Source organism: Hetaerina americana, unplaced genomic scaffold (assembly GCF_022747635.1).
Source record: "Hetaerina americana unplaced genomic scaffold, ioHetAmer1.1.p SCAF_35, whole genome shotgun sequence".
NCBI classification, from domain to species: domain Eukaryota; kingdom Metazoa; phylum Arthropoda; class Insecta; order Odonata; family Calopterygidae; genus Hetaerina; species Hetaerina americana.
The window spans coordinates 1,485,582-1,500,755 of record NW_027286930.1 but is presented as its reverse complement, the minus strand read 5'-3'; the positions used below and the strand labels follow the sequence as shown (position 1 = coordinate 1,500,755).

General features: G+C 42.0%; 1 protein-coding gene across 1 annotated transcript in view; it reads left to right on the top strand.

The window, feature by feature from the left end:
• The window catches only part of ft (cadherin-related tumor suppressor fat), a 656,626-nt gene that overhangs the window by 420,880 nt on the left and 220,572 nt on the right, over nucleotides 1–15,174 (top strand). The window contains exon 3 of the mRNA XM_071589250.1: nucleotides 11,381–11,698. Coding sequence (XP_071445351.1) covers nucleotides 11,381–11,698 — 318 coding nt within the window. The remainder of the gene's footprint in view (nucleotides 1–11,380; nucleotides 11,699–15,174) is intronic.

The window sequence follows — 15,174 nt, the reverse complement described above, 5'->3', positions numbered from 1 at the left end:
ACGGCAATGCCATGGAGTTCCTCAGCGTGATACTGACTCTGGAAGCCTGTGGCTTGGCCCACCGATGGAGGATCTGACAGATCGCCTCGCCGGAATCCGCTTCAAAAAAGTTTCATGATTAACTTTGCACAAAACTGGCTGCAAAGTCGTAAATGCATTGGATAATAGTTAACATTTGGGCCTTGGTAATAAAAAAAACCTACGGGGTTTACATACGTTATCGGCAGTCTCTTCGAGTTTCTCAGGGAGTACATATTGGAAAAAGTCAAGGAGGAGGGAGGTGACGTCGCCATGCGTCAGTGCCAATTCATAGCACGGGAACGGCTTCGCCGGCCGCGACATAGCCTCTGAATGTTGTCAGGCAGTCCGTGAACACACAAAGCACATGGATGCGAGTAGCATCCGTCCTAGCGGGTTTAGCGCTTTCAATAGTTGAGCATCTGAGTGCGGGGCTTTTGTTTGCATGATTGTCCCCGTGGCTGTGATGTCGGGTGGCATCCAGTTCGCGAGACGTTGTTGGCATCATAAATATTTAGCAGCGCGAGGAGTAAGGTCGGGAGAACTCCTTTGATGAATGGCTCGAGAATTGTTATCACGCCCATGGAGGAGAGATGCAAGGAAATTTCTCGCGTGTCTCTTTCCACTGGTTTTGGCGTTGGCTGAGCGAAAAGGAAAGAGTTGCAGCAAGGGCGAGGCTTAGACGACAAAAAATACGATGTTTGGTATGTTGTATTTATATAGGGGGAAATATATTTACTCACGTTTTAAAACATCTCAATGGATGGTTTTTCAATGTTATTCTAATCGTCAAACCACGAACAAGCCTGATCGATTCAGTCGTTGTAATACTTGTCAATCCAATGCCTAACTTAAACGGAAGAATATCAAATACTAATCACTGAAATAAGTTATTGAATAAAATATAGAAGCTGTTTCGGTGGGTGTCATAGTTTGGTTTTGTGTAATTATTAAAGTGAGCAGGTATATTTTATTTACAATAAAATGGGTGTCCAACTTTCATTTGTGAACCTCTATTGTTGGTTTAATTAATGTTTTGAATAATGTCACCCATCGCTTTGGGTGTCGCAGAAGAAAATAAAATGGCAGTTGGCATGAAGTCATGCTGGCGGACTCTGCCAAGAGGGAACACCAGCATCCCCAGTAAAGCAAAGGTTTAAATTCCTTGTAAGGCATGAATTCCTTCTTGATTGTCATTTTTCTTGTTGATGGATTTACGATTCGTAATGACCAACGTACGCCTAAGCATCAATAAACCAATTTAGCTGCAATCAGCCACTATTCGACACTTATCGGCGGCAGAGAGCGCCTAACCACAAAAAATGAATTAGGTTATTTTCCAGCTTTTTCCAAAACAATTTACGGCTGCAGAGTACGCCACGTTGTAGAGGACATTTTTCATATCAAAAGACCCGATTGCGCAATTTTTTTAAATTTACGACCGAGTTTCGCTGTACCCCCTGAAAATTATGTTCTGCGAGGAAAGCGTGTCCTATTTAAAAAAAATGCATGTTATAAAACTGCTAGTAATTTTTTGTGAGGTTTGGCCCTATGAGAATATCTCACGTCAATTAGAAATGGAGTGATCGGAGGCATTAGCCCCCGGAGACTGCTTCCCCCAAAGGTCTCTTTTCCTCCACCTCCATTTTCATCCCTTGTCCCACACCCCCACCCACGCCATACCTCCCACCACCAACAACCCTCCCTCCTGTGCGTCCTTTGGTTGAATCCCAGGCACTCTCCCCCCTTTCTCCCTTCCCTCCTCACCCATAACGACGTCCCCTTCCCCGCCATCTCTTCTCGCGTCCTTTCTTCCTCCCTCACTCGATCGGCTCATCTGATAAAGCCGCAATTTTTAGTGCCTTTTCGGCTTCGTTCGACGATATCCTTTTGTGAAAATGACGTCGAAAACCTCCCAAATATGGGTGTGGGTTGGAGGGAGATCGGGCAAAAGTGGAAGGCGAGAGAGTGAAGGATTGTATAAAGATACCATATAATGAGATACCAGGCTGGTTGAGTAGCCATGGATTAGTGCCACGTGAAGCTAATTGCCGCTTCTCGAATCATTTTGTTTTTATTGTCGTGCATTTTACTGTCGCCTTTTTCATGCCAACGGCCAAAATTGCCCTTCATTGGGAGGAATTGTTGATATTTGGCGCTGAATTTTATTGTGATTGTAATTGAAAGTTAGTAGCTAGTCCTATTACGTCATTACGCCTCAATTCTTTTATAGACTTGCCTTTTGGCACTATGTCAGTGTGATTGACCATCCTTAAGTCATTGTTTCATAATTTATCGTCAATGGCTTGGAATGCCTGTTTGCACATTTCAAATTGAGACCACTCATATAGCCATTTATTAGCGGAGATTTAAACGAATCAAAATTTTAAATTTTCATCTCGAAGTTTGCTTCCTGTAATAAATGGAAACAGCCGTACCATAAATTCATGCTTTATTTTTCATGCAGGTATTACGCTTTGAGAAAAAAACCGTATGGGAATTCCTTCCTATCAGAGTTCTTAAAATTCAGAGAAAGATTGATTGATTCCACCTACATATAACTTTTATTTTTGTATTACTCCCATTTATACCTCTGATTTCGCTCTACCCTAAAAAACTAACGAACAAAAAGCACCCAATCGGCCAGATTGCATGTATTGCGAGGGATGCGAATCCTGTACTTAATGCAGAGAAAAAAATCTGACTTATCTTAACGAATATTTATTGTGTTATAGTTGAATACAGTTTGGAAAAGACAATACTAATAAAAAAATCTGAATTATCTTAACGAATATTTATGGTGTTATAGTTGAAAACAGAACAGGAAAAGACGATATCAATCAAAAAAATCTGAATTATCTTAACGAATATTTATGGTGTTATGGTTGAAAACAGAGCAGGAAAAGACAATCATTCTAATACAACCTCGTCTTCCTCTTCTCACGGCGTGACCACTGCAACATGACTCCTTTCGGTTGGCGCATTAGTAATCGTTTCACACATTTCACGTATCCATTAAACTTGATAAAAGAAGAGTCTTAAAACGATGATTACGTCGCTACTTCTTTATAATTCAATGTCTTTTAGTCGATACACTATGGTTTTCCCCATTTTGCTGCAGATGAAATCTAAATAAACTGCTAATAGTGTGATATCTGAATACTACGATGACTAGGGCGAGATTGCAGTCAATATCAGACTTGGTCCGTGGGCATTACGAAAATAGTGATAAATGCCCTAAACATTTCTGCATATCATCTCATTTGTGCATTCAACATAATCGAGGACCATTTATGTGGAATTTTGGAATGGGATTCTAGTCATCTATTACTACCTTGGCCTCTCCGAGATTCTCCAACTTCGTATTCAGTATTGTGTATCAGTTTCATGTTCTCAAAACAACTATCAACCTTTCCTTCCAATTATTATCAGTAAATCATTTCAAGTTTTGCCTGCTTATATAATTCCGTAATGAAAGACGAAGGCTCCGAAAAAAGGATTGCTGGAACATGATTTATAATATCCAAATTGACAGTCATGTAGCATTTGTGAAGTTCTGATTTTTTGATGTTTCAACATGAAAATATTTATTTGGTGTGAACACAAATATGCCCATTTCTCATGCTTGTTATGAGGTGATGATGTAAAACGATGTTATATTGATTCTTCACAGAAAGTTATCTCTCTATTGATGGAAGCAGTCTCCTCATGCTGGTCTTCTTAGTTGTGAAAGGCTATATTGGGATGTAATTATTCCTCCATAATTTTAATGTATGTATAGAAAATCAAGTGCCGTATGTCACTCGATAACTTTAGGAAGATGATAAAGAGATTGATAGATCGCTTTCAATGAGTTTAAGCATAGATCCTGAGTTGATTTAACCTAACTAATTTCAGAGTCATTCCTTTGCAGAAAATTCGTCTGACTATTGTTAGTAAATGGTGAGAAGTTAGCCCTCATAGTGGAGAGCTTGGGTAAATACCCTGAGCATGTGCCTGGAAGAGAGGTTGCCGACCCTTAACCTAAGGTCTTCTCCAAATGTATTTTTTTGAAGGAATCCCTTTTGTAAATTTAATGGCATTCATTTTACTCCCAGCTCTTATGCACGTACCAGCTGGTGGGAGTTAACATATTCACTCTCGAATCTCCCATTGCCCACTGTTCTTTTTTTTGTCGCTCGCTTTGTCTCGTTCCCATGATATTACTATGGCCCCGCCCATCATCACGCACCATTCCAGTCATTGGCCTTGACTTTTGTAATGCTTTTGAGGTACGTATTGTCCTATGGCCTCTTTATGGCCTCTAAAAATCAGCTCACTCTATGCAGGAATTCGAGGTACCATCCACGCAGAGATGGGCTTCATATTTAATGCCCGAGCTTCCAAAGAAGGAAAGTTTGCGAAATTACAAAGGAGTTTGTCGGTGCCATATATTTGTAATTATGCATCCGCCTATGAGATAGAGTTATATGTGCCTTGAATGGTATTTAGTGCCTTGCTTTAATTGCCTTCTGCTGGTATTATACTTTGCATTTCCTACAGCGTCGCTCGTTCTTTTGTTTGAAAGATTTTACGTAAAAATCAAGTTTAATTGGTTTCCTTTTCTTCTGATGTTGGAGTTTAACATGGGCGTATGGAAATGTGCGGAGAAAATCTTTTCCAAGTCTGACTTCAGTTCTAGCGCTTTATGTACGTTCAATAAAATCGGGCAAACGTTTTCTTGCGAGTAGGACCGGTCATAGGCACTCACAGGAGGCATATGAGTATGCATGTGATGGATTTGCTTTCATTGGTATACCTGAATATTTTATGGTGCTTTTAATTTTCGTCCTTGCTGTTATGCTGTGGAACACTTTGTAATTAGTTTAATTTCACTGCAGTATCTTCACGTAGTGTGCAACTATCCCATTTCCATAATTTCCGTCAGCGTTCAATCGCACCCGGAAAACCGTGCAGTCTTGTTCATGCCGAAAATGGACAATATGACGGAAGTTTATGTACGTGTACGAGTAAAACCTCGTACCTCTTGCTGTTGGGTTTTTTTTGGGAATGTCTGGCCGCCGTAAAAGAATCTAGGGATCTTTATTTCTTGCCGTAGGGTTAATGGTGGGAATATTTTGGTTTGTACGTGTGTATACATCTGCGTGGGAATCTTTCATTGTGTGCTCATTTGCAACTTATTTCCGCCTTAACAGGAGTGAAGTCGGATTGACAGAGGAATGTCGGATAGGAAAACGATCCAAAAGAAAACGTTAATGTGGACCTCAAGCCATCCTTCTTGATTATGCATTTCCCAGCGTACTCGTTTGTCAGAATATCCTGCTGAAAAACGGATGGGAATTCTGAAAATTCCTTTACTCTCCCAGGAAACGAGCCGAAGGTTTCTAAATGGTAACTTGTGTTTCCTTCAGCGATGGATTTTCATCATACTGATTTGTAGTGCTCGTAGTAGTATTGGTAGCATTTCACTTTTTTGTGGTGACGTCAATTTAAGGGCCTCCCAAAATCTCCTATCACCTCATGCTTCCCCCATTCCACAGTCTCACCAGAGGGGCCGTCCCTTCTTATAAAATACGCTCCCTTCCTATCCTCCGTGATCTCCTATCCCGCCTCAATGTGCCCCTCTTCCACCCCACCACCACCACCCCTAACTCTCTCTCTATTCTTTATTGCCCGCTCTCCCGCCTACCCTTCACTCGGTCCCTTCTTGTTGTTTATCGCCACCTCCTCCTCTCCCCCCCACTCCCACTCCTTAAAAACTTCACGCCCGTCCCCCCTTTCCTCCCGCCATACAAACGCTAAACTCAAAAGCCTAAATCCGGTCCCCTTTCGACCCGGAGGGCTAAACTCGGACCTCTTTTAACACCCCACCGCAGCGCACAAATACATAATATAGCCTCTCTCTATCTTCCTCTAATTCTTGACTTCTCTCGCGGGCCCACGGGAAAAAACACCTCTGTTCCTTCCCGTCCTCCACTACCTGCCTCCGCATCTTCGCACCCCCCCCCCTACTTCTCCCGTCTCCCCCTGATCCCCCCACACTCCCGCCACTAACACCACCCTTTCTTTCGTATCCTCTTCTCCTTGTATTACTTTTCACACCCACATAATTCAAAAACCCCAGAGGGTAGAAAAGAGGCCTTTCTCCCCGAACGCCTCGTCCTACCTTCCCCCCTCCCTGTCTCCTGAATGAATATAAGGACCCGCACGATCTGATCGCATCCTTTTCTCTCTCTTTCTCTCTCTCTCACCTTCTCACATACACACACACACACTTATAGAGAGCCGACTGTAAGGTGTTTGGCCCACCAAGGTTTATTTTATCCTAATATATTCCTACGAGGCCTCAAGTCATGAATATGCGTCACTGTGGCGCTATTGCAATACAAACGGAGAACGACGGCCCAACGAGATCAAATGAGTCAGTCTACTGGCCATTTTTCTCGTCGTGTCTCTCGGTTCAGGAGATGAGCGTTAAATTTTACTCGGTCCCGATTCGATTAATTGGTCGATTGTGAAGAGATTGGAATTTGAACAGGAAGTGGCTAATCTCTAGCTTTTATTATGCACGGCTGTTTTTTTGTCTCCGTGATAGGTGAGAAAGTGAGTTCCTAGAAAGTTCAATAAAAGTCATCGGTGCGAAGAAGGAAGCGATTATAACAGCTGCCATCTTGCACTATGGGATTGAGGGGAAAATGATCACATTGTGTCTTAAGAGAGAGTCTTGTAATTTTTCATTGGCTCAATAAAAACCATTCAGCAATAGCTCGAACGGCTGATATAGGTAAAGGGAGAAGGAACGTTCGGTAAGAATTTAATGTTTTGGAAAAATGGAATCTTAAAAAAAATGGGAATATGCTATTTTCATCATTCTACATTTATTATTCTGCAATAAATACTTCGGTAAACTTAATTGGATATGGCCATGGATAAATTATTTACTGCCAAACTGATTTTTAAAATGTTTCAGGCGCCAGCCTCTTCGCATGCGAAAAATGCAGTGATTTGGGCCTTTTTATTGGGAAAAAATCTAGACGAATCGTTTACGCGTACATCGCGTTGAAGTTAAATTGACATCTAGAGAAAAGCAATGGCAGCTCATTCCGAATTTTTCCGGTGCAATAATTTCCGAAGTTTCTGACTATGATACTCGTCGGAAATTCTGAACGTTTCATCACAAAAGAATGTTTGACTCTACGGGTGAAACATATGCTTGTATGCCGTGAACTCCGGCTTTCGGCACTCTCACATTTATTTATTTAAATTTTCAATGTATTTATAAAGTGGGAGCAATGCTTTCTACACAGAAATATCGACCTTCAAAGTAAGCTGAAATCATAAAAATGCTTGCAAAGCGAGTCTGGGAGCCAACCCTCGAGTACGCAGTAGTCTTACAAGAAGGGAACGATCCAAGCGAGGGCGGAAGTTACGATAAGTAAGAAGTGAGAGAGAGAGGGCCCCAACAGCAAGTTGCCCGGTTCCCGCGGAAAGCACGTTCTCGAGAGCGATGTTTTCGTGCAGAGAGGCTGTCTCCGTCGAGGAGATAGCGAACGGAGAGGGAAAATGGGAAGGATTGGGGGAGGAGAAAGGAGCAAGGCCGATTTTTGATACGGACTAAGACGTGGAGATGTGTGGGTTGGCTCCTTAGCGATTTTCGGCCGTCGGCGATAGTTGCGTTTTATTTGCGAGGTCCCATGGAACAAGCGTAGGAATGGAGTGGGAGGGATGTCGTGTTCTTGGGGTTGTATGAGTTCACTTCAGAACGGAGGGATTGTTATGTGTCCGAGCTGCTATTCCTGATTTCATCCCGAGTACTTCCCGCTCTAGGTAGGAGAGGTTAACATGACAGTGGCCTTTGGAGTAAAGTGAAACCATTCATGCTAGGATGAAGAAGGATCTTGCTAGGCAAGAAGCTTTCACAATGAGGAGGGAGTTGAGGGCAGGAACGATGAATAAGGATTTAATAAAAGATTATTGAAAACCTTGATATGTAGCGGTGCAGAAACTTGGTCAATGAAGCAAGATTGTATGTGTAGATTGGAGGCTTTTGAAATGTGGGCATGGAAAAGTGTGGAAAAAGTGAAATGAAAAGAAAGGAAAACAAACGAGGAAGAGTTAGGCATAGCGAGAGTAGATATGTAATTGTTTGGAAAAATCCAGAGGTAGGAAAAGTGGTTGCTGAGCATTTTGAAAGGCGATGAAATATTGACGACTGTGATAACGTCAGGCAAGCGAGGAAGGGGCAGGAATGGGATTGGCATGATGGACGGAATGAAGGGAGGTAGAATGTAATTGCAATTGAAGAAGAGGTTAATGTGGCTTTGGGTATCAGGGTGTGTCTTCTTAGACGAGGCTAAGAAATATAGGAGTGCTAAATTTGTGTCCATCCAAAACCTCTTTTCAGCGGTAGGCTAACAAATAATAATTCACGCTTGTAATCTCTGACTATCTGAGTGATGAAGCTGAGTTTATTTTAGATTGAAGTTGTTTGAAATCATTCCTAGATTCTGAAAGCTTATCTTGGTTTGCATCAGCATCTCAAATACTTCGGTATTAATGTCACCAATCCCGAAGATTAAGATTATTAGATATATTGCAGTAACTGATTCGATGGTCGACGCTTACCAGCAGGCAGGCGAGGTACCCCTCATGCTTCCGACAGCTTACTTTCACTTGATTGCGAGATCGTCGTTTTTCTGTTCACTCGCATACATTTGGAGAAAGATCATAGTGACAGGGGAAGAGGAGAGAAAATTAAACATAAAAATGCAATTTCTGATACGATTCGGAGTACGAGTAGATGACATAGAAAAATAACCTCAAGCAAATGGTAAATACGTGAAAGATTAAAAAAAAAAAGATTTTCTCGCAGGAAACGTTTATTTCTGAAAGACGGCGGGGACAAAATCCTGAATGAATTGCTGGAAAATTTCGCGACAGTCACTAACGAGGTATTCGCTCTACGGAATTTTTTAGTGTGTATTTGCTTCCCTTCTCTCTCGTGGAACCGAATCCCCACCCTTCCCTTGCGATCAACTCTCCGTACATACGACACGCAATCACACAGCGCGGTGGGTGTCTTTAAATAACGTGACCTCTGGCGGAGCGCACGGAATCCTCTCCATGCGTTAGAAGGATGGGGCGGTCGAAGGCCACCTCCTACCGGCCCTGGGAAAGGAAGAAAAAACCCGAGCGGGAAAGAAGTTTCTGGAGGGAGAGCGGGCTTGAAAAATAACCGCGTGCGATGTCGGTTCTTATTGAAATAAAAAGAGGTGAAACAAAAGAGAGATGGGAAGGGTCCGCGCTGTTGGCCAAATAATAAATCCGCCTTATCCAGAGTCCATCCGCCACGCTGCGTGTCTCCTGCTCCCTATCCCGCTGCGCTCGTTCTCTTGCTTATCGGACAGGCCCCTCATGCCAACCTCTCCCCCCATACCATCCGCCGCTCTTCAACATCCCACCCCTTCCCCTGTCTTCCATATTCCCAAACCCCGGTCCCTTCTCCTATTCCCTCTCCGCCGCAGTGACCGACAGGGAACAGGGCCGGCCGTTGGATGGAATGAAACGGGTCACGCCCGCCATGGAAATTCTTCTTGTACAGCATTTTGGGACCCGTGGCTTTGCAATGTTCTTTGCAGTTTCCAGACATACATCTATTCGCTGTGAATGTTAAAGCTGAAAAACTCCAGGAGACAACTTTTCAATCGTTCACAATTTTGAACTATAAGGATAAATAATGAATTACACCGGAAAAATAATATATACATAGTGTTTAATATAGCTGTAAATCACTGGTAGAGAGGAAGCGAGATGAGCAGTCAGAAACAAACCTTCGCCCTGGCTCAAGAGATAACGGTCCCTCCATTTTGGGGGGCCAAGTTTTTCGGCAGTACAGTGGTACGTAACCATAGTTGGATTTCTGCTAGTATTTCTATCTGTTATCTCCATCTTGGTCTCTGCGTTAAATCCGACCAAGACTTCCGCTGAGTTTCAGAGACTTCGATTAAACATTTACGATCTCCTTAATCAATTCAAAATGATCGATCGTTTGGAGCAATCGATTCTGATAATCCGCCCATCCAAACTTCCCTCATTCTATTCGTTTCCTTTCTCTTCACTTTTCTCCTTCGTCCACATCATTCTCTCATTCGTTCTTGCTTGATCCTTCTGTCTTTATCTCGAGGAAGGAATCTTCTTACTCCTTCTTTCTCTCCCTCTCTCTCTATCAAAGGGAAAGAATCTCACCGAGGTCTCAGTGGAATAGAGATGGAGGGAGCGAAAAAACTGATTAAATATATAGCTCTCAAAGGGACGATTTAAGTTAAAAGCATCGACAGGATTAAGTGAAATCAGCCTGACAAATGCAACCGCGGAAATGTGTAATTAGAGGTTTTTATGACAGCATTTGACGGCAGATGTGGAAAATCGAAGAGGTATTTGCGGCAAGCAACTCTTTTAATTCCCATCTAAAGGTCTATGTTTTTCTTATTGAAGATTTGTTTCCTTTTTGCTTCACGTTTCCGTTTCTGTCTTCGGTGATCCTAGAGTAAAAACCAGCTTTCGATAGCGCGAAGCGGCTACTTCGTCGATTTCGCCTTAGTCTCTCCCACTCATGAGGATGGTCACTAAAGGGGGTGCAATCGTACATTTAGAATCGAATATAAGAAATTGATGCGATGAGGATACCATGCATGCCACATAAAATGGAATCCATCGTATTTATGGGCGTGGAGGCGGTTTTTCTTGGCGTCCTGTATTATTTTTTCCCCACCTTACTTCATACTATTATCTGAATCATTGCCAACGACCGGCGCGGTAGAAGAAAAATATTAGGAACTTGAAAGGCGTATCGATAATTCCTTGTTCCCACGTGTGTTGGAAATATGCAAATGAGAAATTGAATATGCAGCTAAGTTTGTTTCCTCTTTTTAATGCTTGAACCTAAAACCCCTTCTGTTATGTGTTAATATTAGTGCATGACGCTCTTAAACACAGTGAACTGACTTGACATTCGAGTAGTTTTGATCCATTGCGTGAATGCTCAAGCACTTCATCCAATAACCTCCATTCGCGGCCCTTCTTCCCTGCCCTGTTCTTCACAGCAGGCGGAGGGCTCTCCATTTGAACCCACGCGAGCGCCATGGCAATAATTGAAACTACTCACTCGCGCGTCTTAATTTCCACGAGCTCTGTTTGCGTGCACCAAAAAAAAATCTTCTGCACCCTGTCGTCGTTCATTAATCTCAATTAGAAAAAAAAATGTTTTCCACGATGAATCATAGTGGTATATATAAAAACAGCCAACGTTAAATTAATAATCTTATTAATTATTTCATTCTTTCTTTTTTCTTCCACGCAACAGATCAGAATCAATGTCCTTGACAAGAACGACAGCCCGCCTTCCTTCAGGGACACGCCAATCGAGTATACGGTGTCCGAGGATCTGTCCGCCGGGCAGGCGGTGGCCACCCTACGGGCGACCGACCCGGACACCCTCGGCACCCCGACGTACACTCTCGTGTCCACCGAGGGTGGAGACGAGGCGAGGTTCGAACTGGACGCGAACACGGGTGTGCTTCGCCTCAAGGAGGCGCTTGATCGCGAGGAGAGGGACACTTACCGACTGGTCGTCAGAGCGTCCGATGGGATCCAGAACACTGACGCCGACGTTACAATCAAGGTGAGTAGCCGCTTGAATGGTCTCTCTTAAGAGTATTGCTGTTTCACAAGGGCTCGGAATAATTGTCTTTTTCTATTAGTACCTTGTTAAAATTGCCCTTTCCATTGGGTTGGCAATATTCCAACCTGGTTGTATGACTATGACTGCGCAACGCCCGTGAAAATGAAATTAACAAGGAAATGAAACGTGAAAGCGAAGAGACCTAGGAGAATTTAGAATTTGTGAAATGAATTTGGGACGAAAAAATTGTATTTTATAATTTCGTCATTGGTTAAAAAATCAGGGAATCGCTTCCGATTATTGAAATGACGGGAAAAGAACATGAATAGATAGTCTAATTCCGGTTATGTTTGTTATTTTTATTCATTTTATCGTATACTCACAACATAACCGGGATCATGATTTTTATTATTTTCATATTTTATACTATTGTAAAGTCAATACATTTTTAATCCATGTATTAACGTTATGTCATTATTTGTGTATCGATTACCACCTTAATACAACAAAATCATTTTGAATTATTCAGTCCCACTGTCATGATAGAGAATGTCTCAAACCCTTGCCTCGAAATTAATCGGTGTTAAATGTTACTCCAATCTTGCCCATTATTGTCTTTCGCTTTGCGGGATTCTCCAATGGTTATGAATAGTTCCTGCTTTTTTCATGTCCCTAAATAGTAAGACTCGAGTTATTTGAGGAAGACCTAATGCTTCACAATTCGTTCGAATGTTTTTGAGTACGTAATTTGATTGAGCATCTCTGACAGGTATGCTTTATATATAACGCTTTCATTGTTTCGAAAACGATGGCTTGCAGGTCAATCAATCTTATAATCCTCACACGAGCTCTAATTTAGGACAATCATTTTATTTTATTTGTTTTCTCAGCTTGTTATTTTAAATTCCTAAACATCATAACCCGTTATCTATGTGGTAATTTGATTTAAAAAAATATTTTAAAACCCAAGCTTCGTCGCCATTACTTACATAGTTAGTATTCAGCAAACGGCCTCTATGATTTTATATGGCCTTCTTGAATATTTGTAAAAAAAATAGCGTGCAATGTTTTCACTTATCTTTGCCTGTGAAGGAACACTTTGGCTCACGTATAATTCTTTTCTCCGTGTTTTCGGCATTTATTAAAATCGTCCCGTATCATTGACATTTTACATTGTCTCTTCTCCTTAAGTGTTTAATGCCTGTTGTTTGAGTTTGGCGTTTAGCAAACCTTGGCTGCTGTCCGCTGATTGTTGAGACTAATTGATGGGAGCGAAGAAAGAGGCAGCAGTTGTTTACGTGACGAAAGCGTTAGTTAGTGACGTGAGATCGCCATTGAGTGATATGAGCGGCCCTAATGAAGAATGTGAGTTTTTCCTCGGCTTTTATCGCGTTGTTTTATTGCGAATGTCCCACCTATCCCTTTCCTTTCTCAAATCGGTCTTTTCGGGTGGCGAGGAAAAAAAATAAATTGCGAGTATCTGCTGGAACATTCTGTCGGAACTCCCCAACATGGTCCCGTCATCCTTCGGGTTCGCCCGGTAAAAATTGCCGGCCTAATTGACCTAATAGTTTAATTTCTCGTATTTATTGTACTACGATTAAATAATAGCAATGATAGTGATTGCCAGCTTATAAATAACCCTCGTCAAAGCTTTCACCCTTAAATTTAAGGCAGGTGTTCTCGTCTGTCTTCCCCAAATTCTTCTCGATGGTGATTGTTGTGCTGAACGTTGTAGCAGAGGTGGTTACGAATGATGTGAATTCAAGCAGGAGTCCATTAGGCGGTTCTTACTTTACTTGTAGCATTCCCATCTCCTGTACGAATTCACTTATGTTAAAGCTCAGGTAAATACTTGGATGGAATAGCCGTCTTAATCACCATCCAATTGAGTTTAATGTGCTTGGATAGTTCTAGTAAGCAGCGCACTTATTCTTATTGTTTACTTAAAATATTAAGCATAATAGTAATAATGTATTCAACGCTCTCTGATTTTAGAGCTGTTTCTGCGTAGCTACCACTGAAACGATGTTAACATAAGTTTTGAATTCGGACACGATTGCTCTTGGAATTTGGGTCCGTATTGCATTTGACCTGATAACTTTCGATCTATGGATAATTAAAATCGATGATTAGCCCAAAAAATATTATTTTGAATCAGACAGAAATCTGTAATCGTAATTACTGCCGATTTAAATGATATTTTCGATTTCATAATGAGGAATTTGGTGGAGTAGGGTGTCACGATGATATTAATAGGAAGGAATGTGCATTGCTGGAGTTAAATTCGGCCTGCGGATGACAGTATGAAGTAAGAAAGTAAGCCCCAATGGATTTGGCACCTGCCTTAGGAATGGATTTCTTGGATCCAAACGGCTATGCTCGGTAGAGGGAGTGGGACAATGGAAAAGGGGCGGGAGTGGAAGGATTGTGAGGAGGGGAAGAGAGCGAGCGGGTGGGTTGGAGGGAGGGCAACTCTAGAGACCTCAATCAATGTCAACGAATGGAAGGAATAAAAAATAAAAAGAAAGAGGGGTGGACATTCGTCCCACGCCTTTAAGGGAGCCATGGCCAGAGAACAAACCTACCGACGGCGCTGCGGGGAGGAGGATTTTTCGGAACATAAAAGTCTGACTGAAAAAAATATAGATACAAGAATTAACTTTAAACGTTTGTCCAGCAAAGGATGGCTTGTCGGAGTGGATCAAATCTGCTGTACCTGAACTCAACTGGGCGATCGGCATTCGGAATTGGCGGTGTAATCGCATTCCGAGGAAAATGAAGAGTCAGTTTAGAGAGGCATCAATTGTAGATACCACGTTGCTTGGAAATACTATTATCGAGGTCCCCACTCTCTAAGCAAACGTGCTCTACCTTGATATTTTAAAATCTTGACCATTATGTTTGCATTGCATCCAGTCGTGTGTCACGCTGAAAGCTCCTGGATCGTGAGAGAGTTATTTTGATCGTTTCTATTTCTGATCAATTTTGTTTCAAGATCCGCATGTTCTCATGCCTGCGAAAATTCGGCATTTTTCTCTGGTGGTTTCAGTTTGTGTGATGCATAATAGAATGCGTTGATGGGTGAAATAAATGTGTTGGGGATTACAGATTATGCTTAATCTGGCGAAGTAGCTGACCACAAGATGTTTTTGTAGGAAATTGATTGTTTTTTACTGTCATCTACTTTTTTCCATCATTAGCCCATGGGCTATTTTGGATGTGGGGTACGTCAATTCCCATTTGACATCCATCCGTCTCTTCGGCTCGGGCACATTTAAAATTTCAGAACGGTTCTTGCTCGCGCGATCATTTGTGATTATTGCGATTGAAATGAAGGTAAGACAATGAGACACAAACAGAAGAATTTTCAATCGGTCATCATGCTTATCATTAGATGATATTTCACTGATTCTAAGTACATTTTATTACCTATAGGAATGTAGTCGACCTGAACTAGTATTGCTCCGGATTAC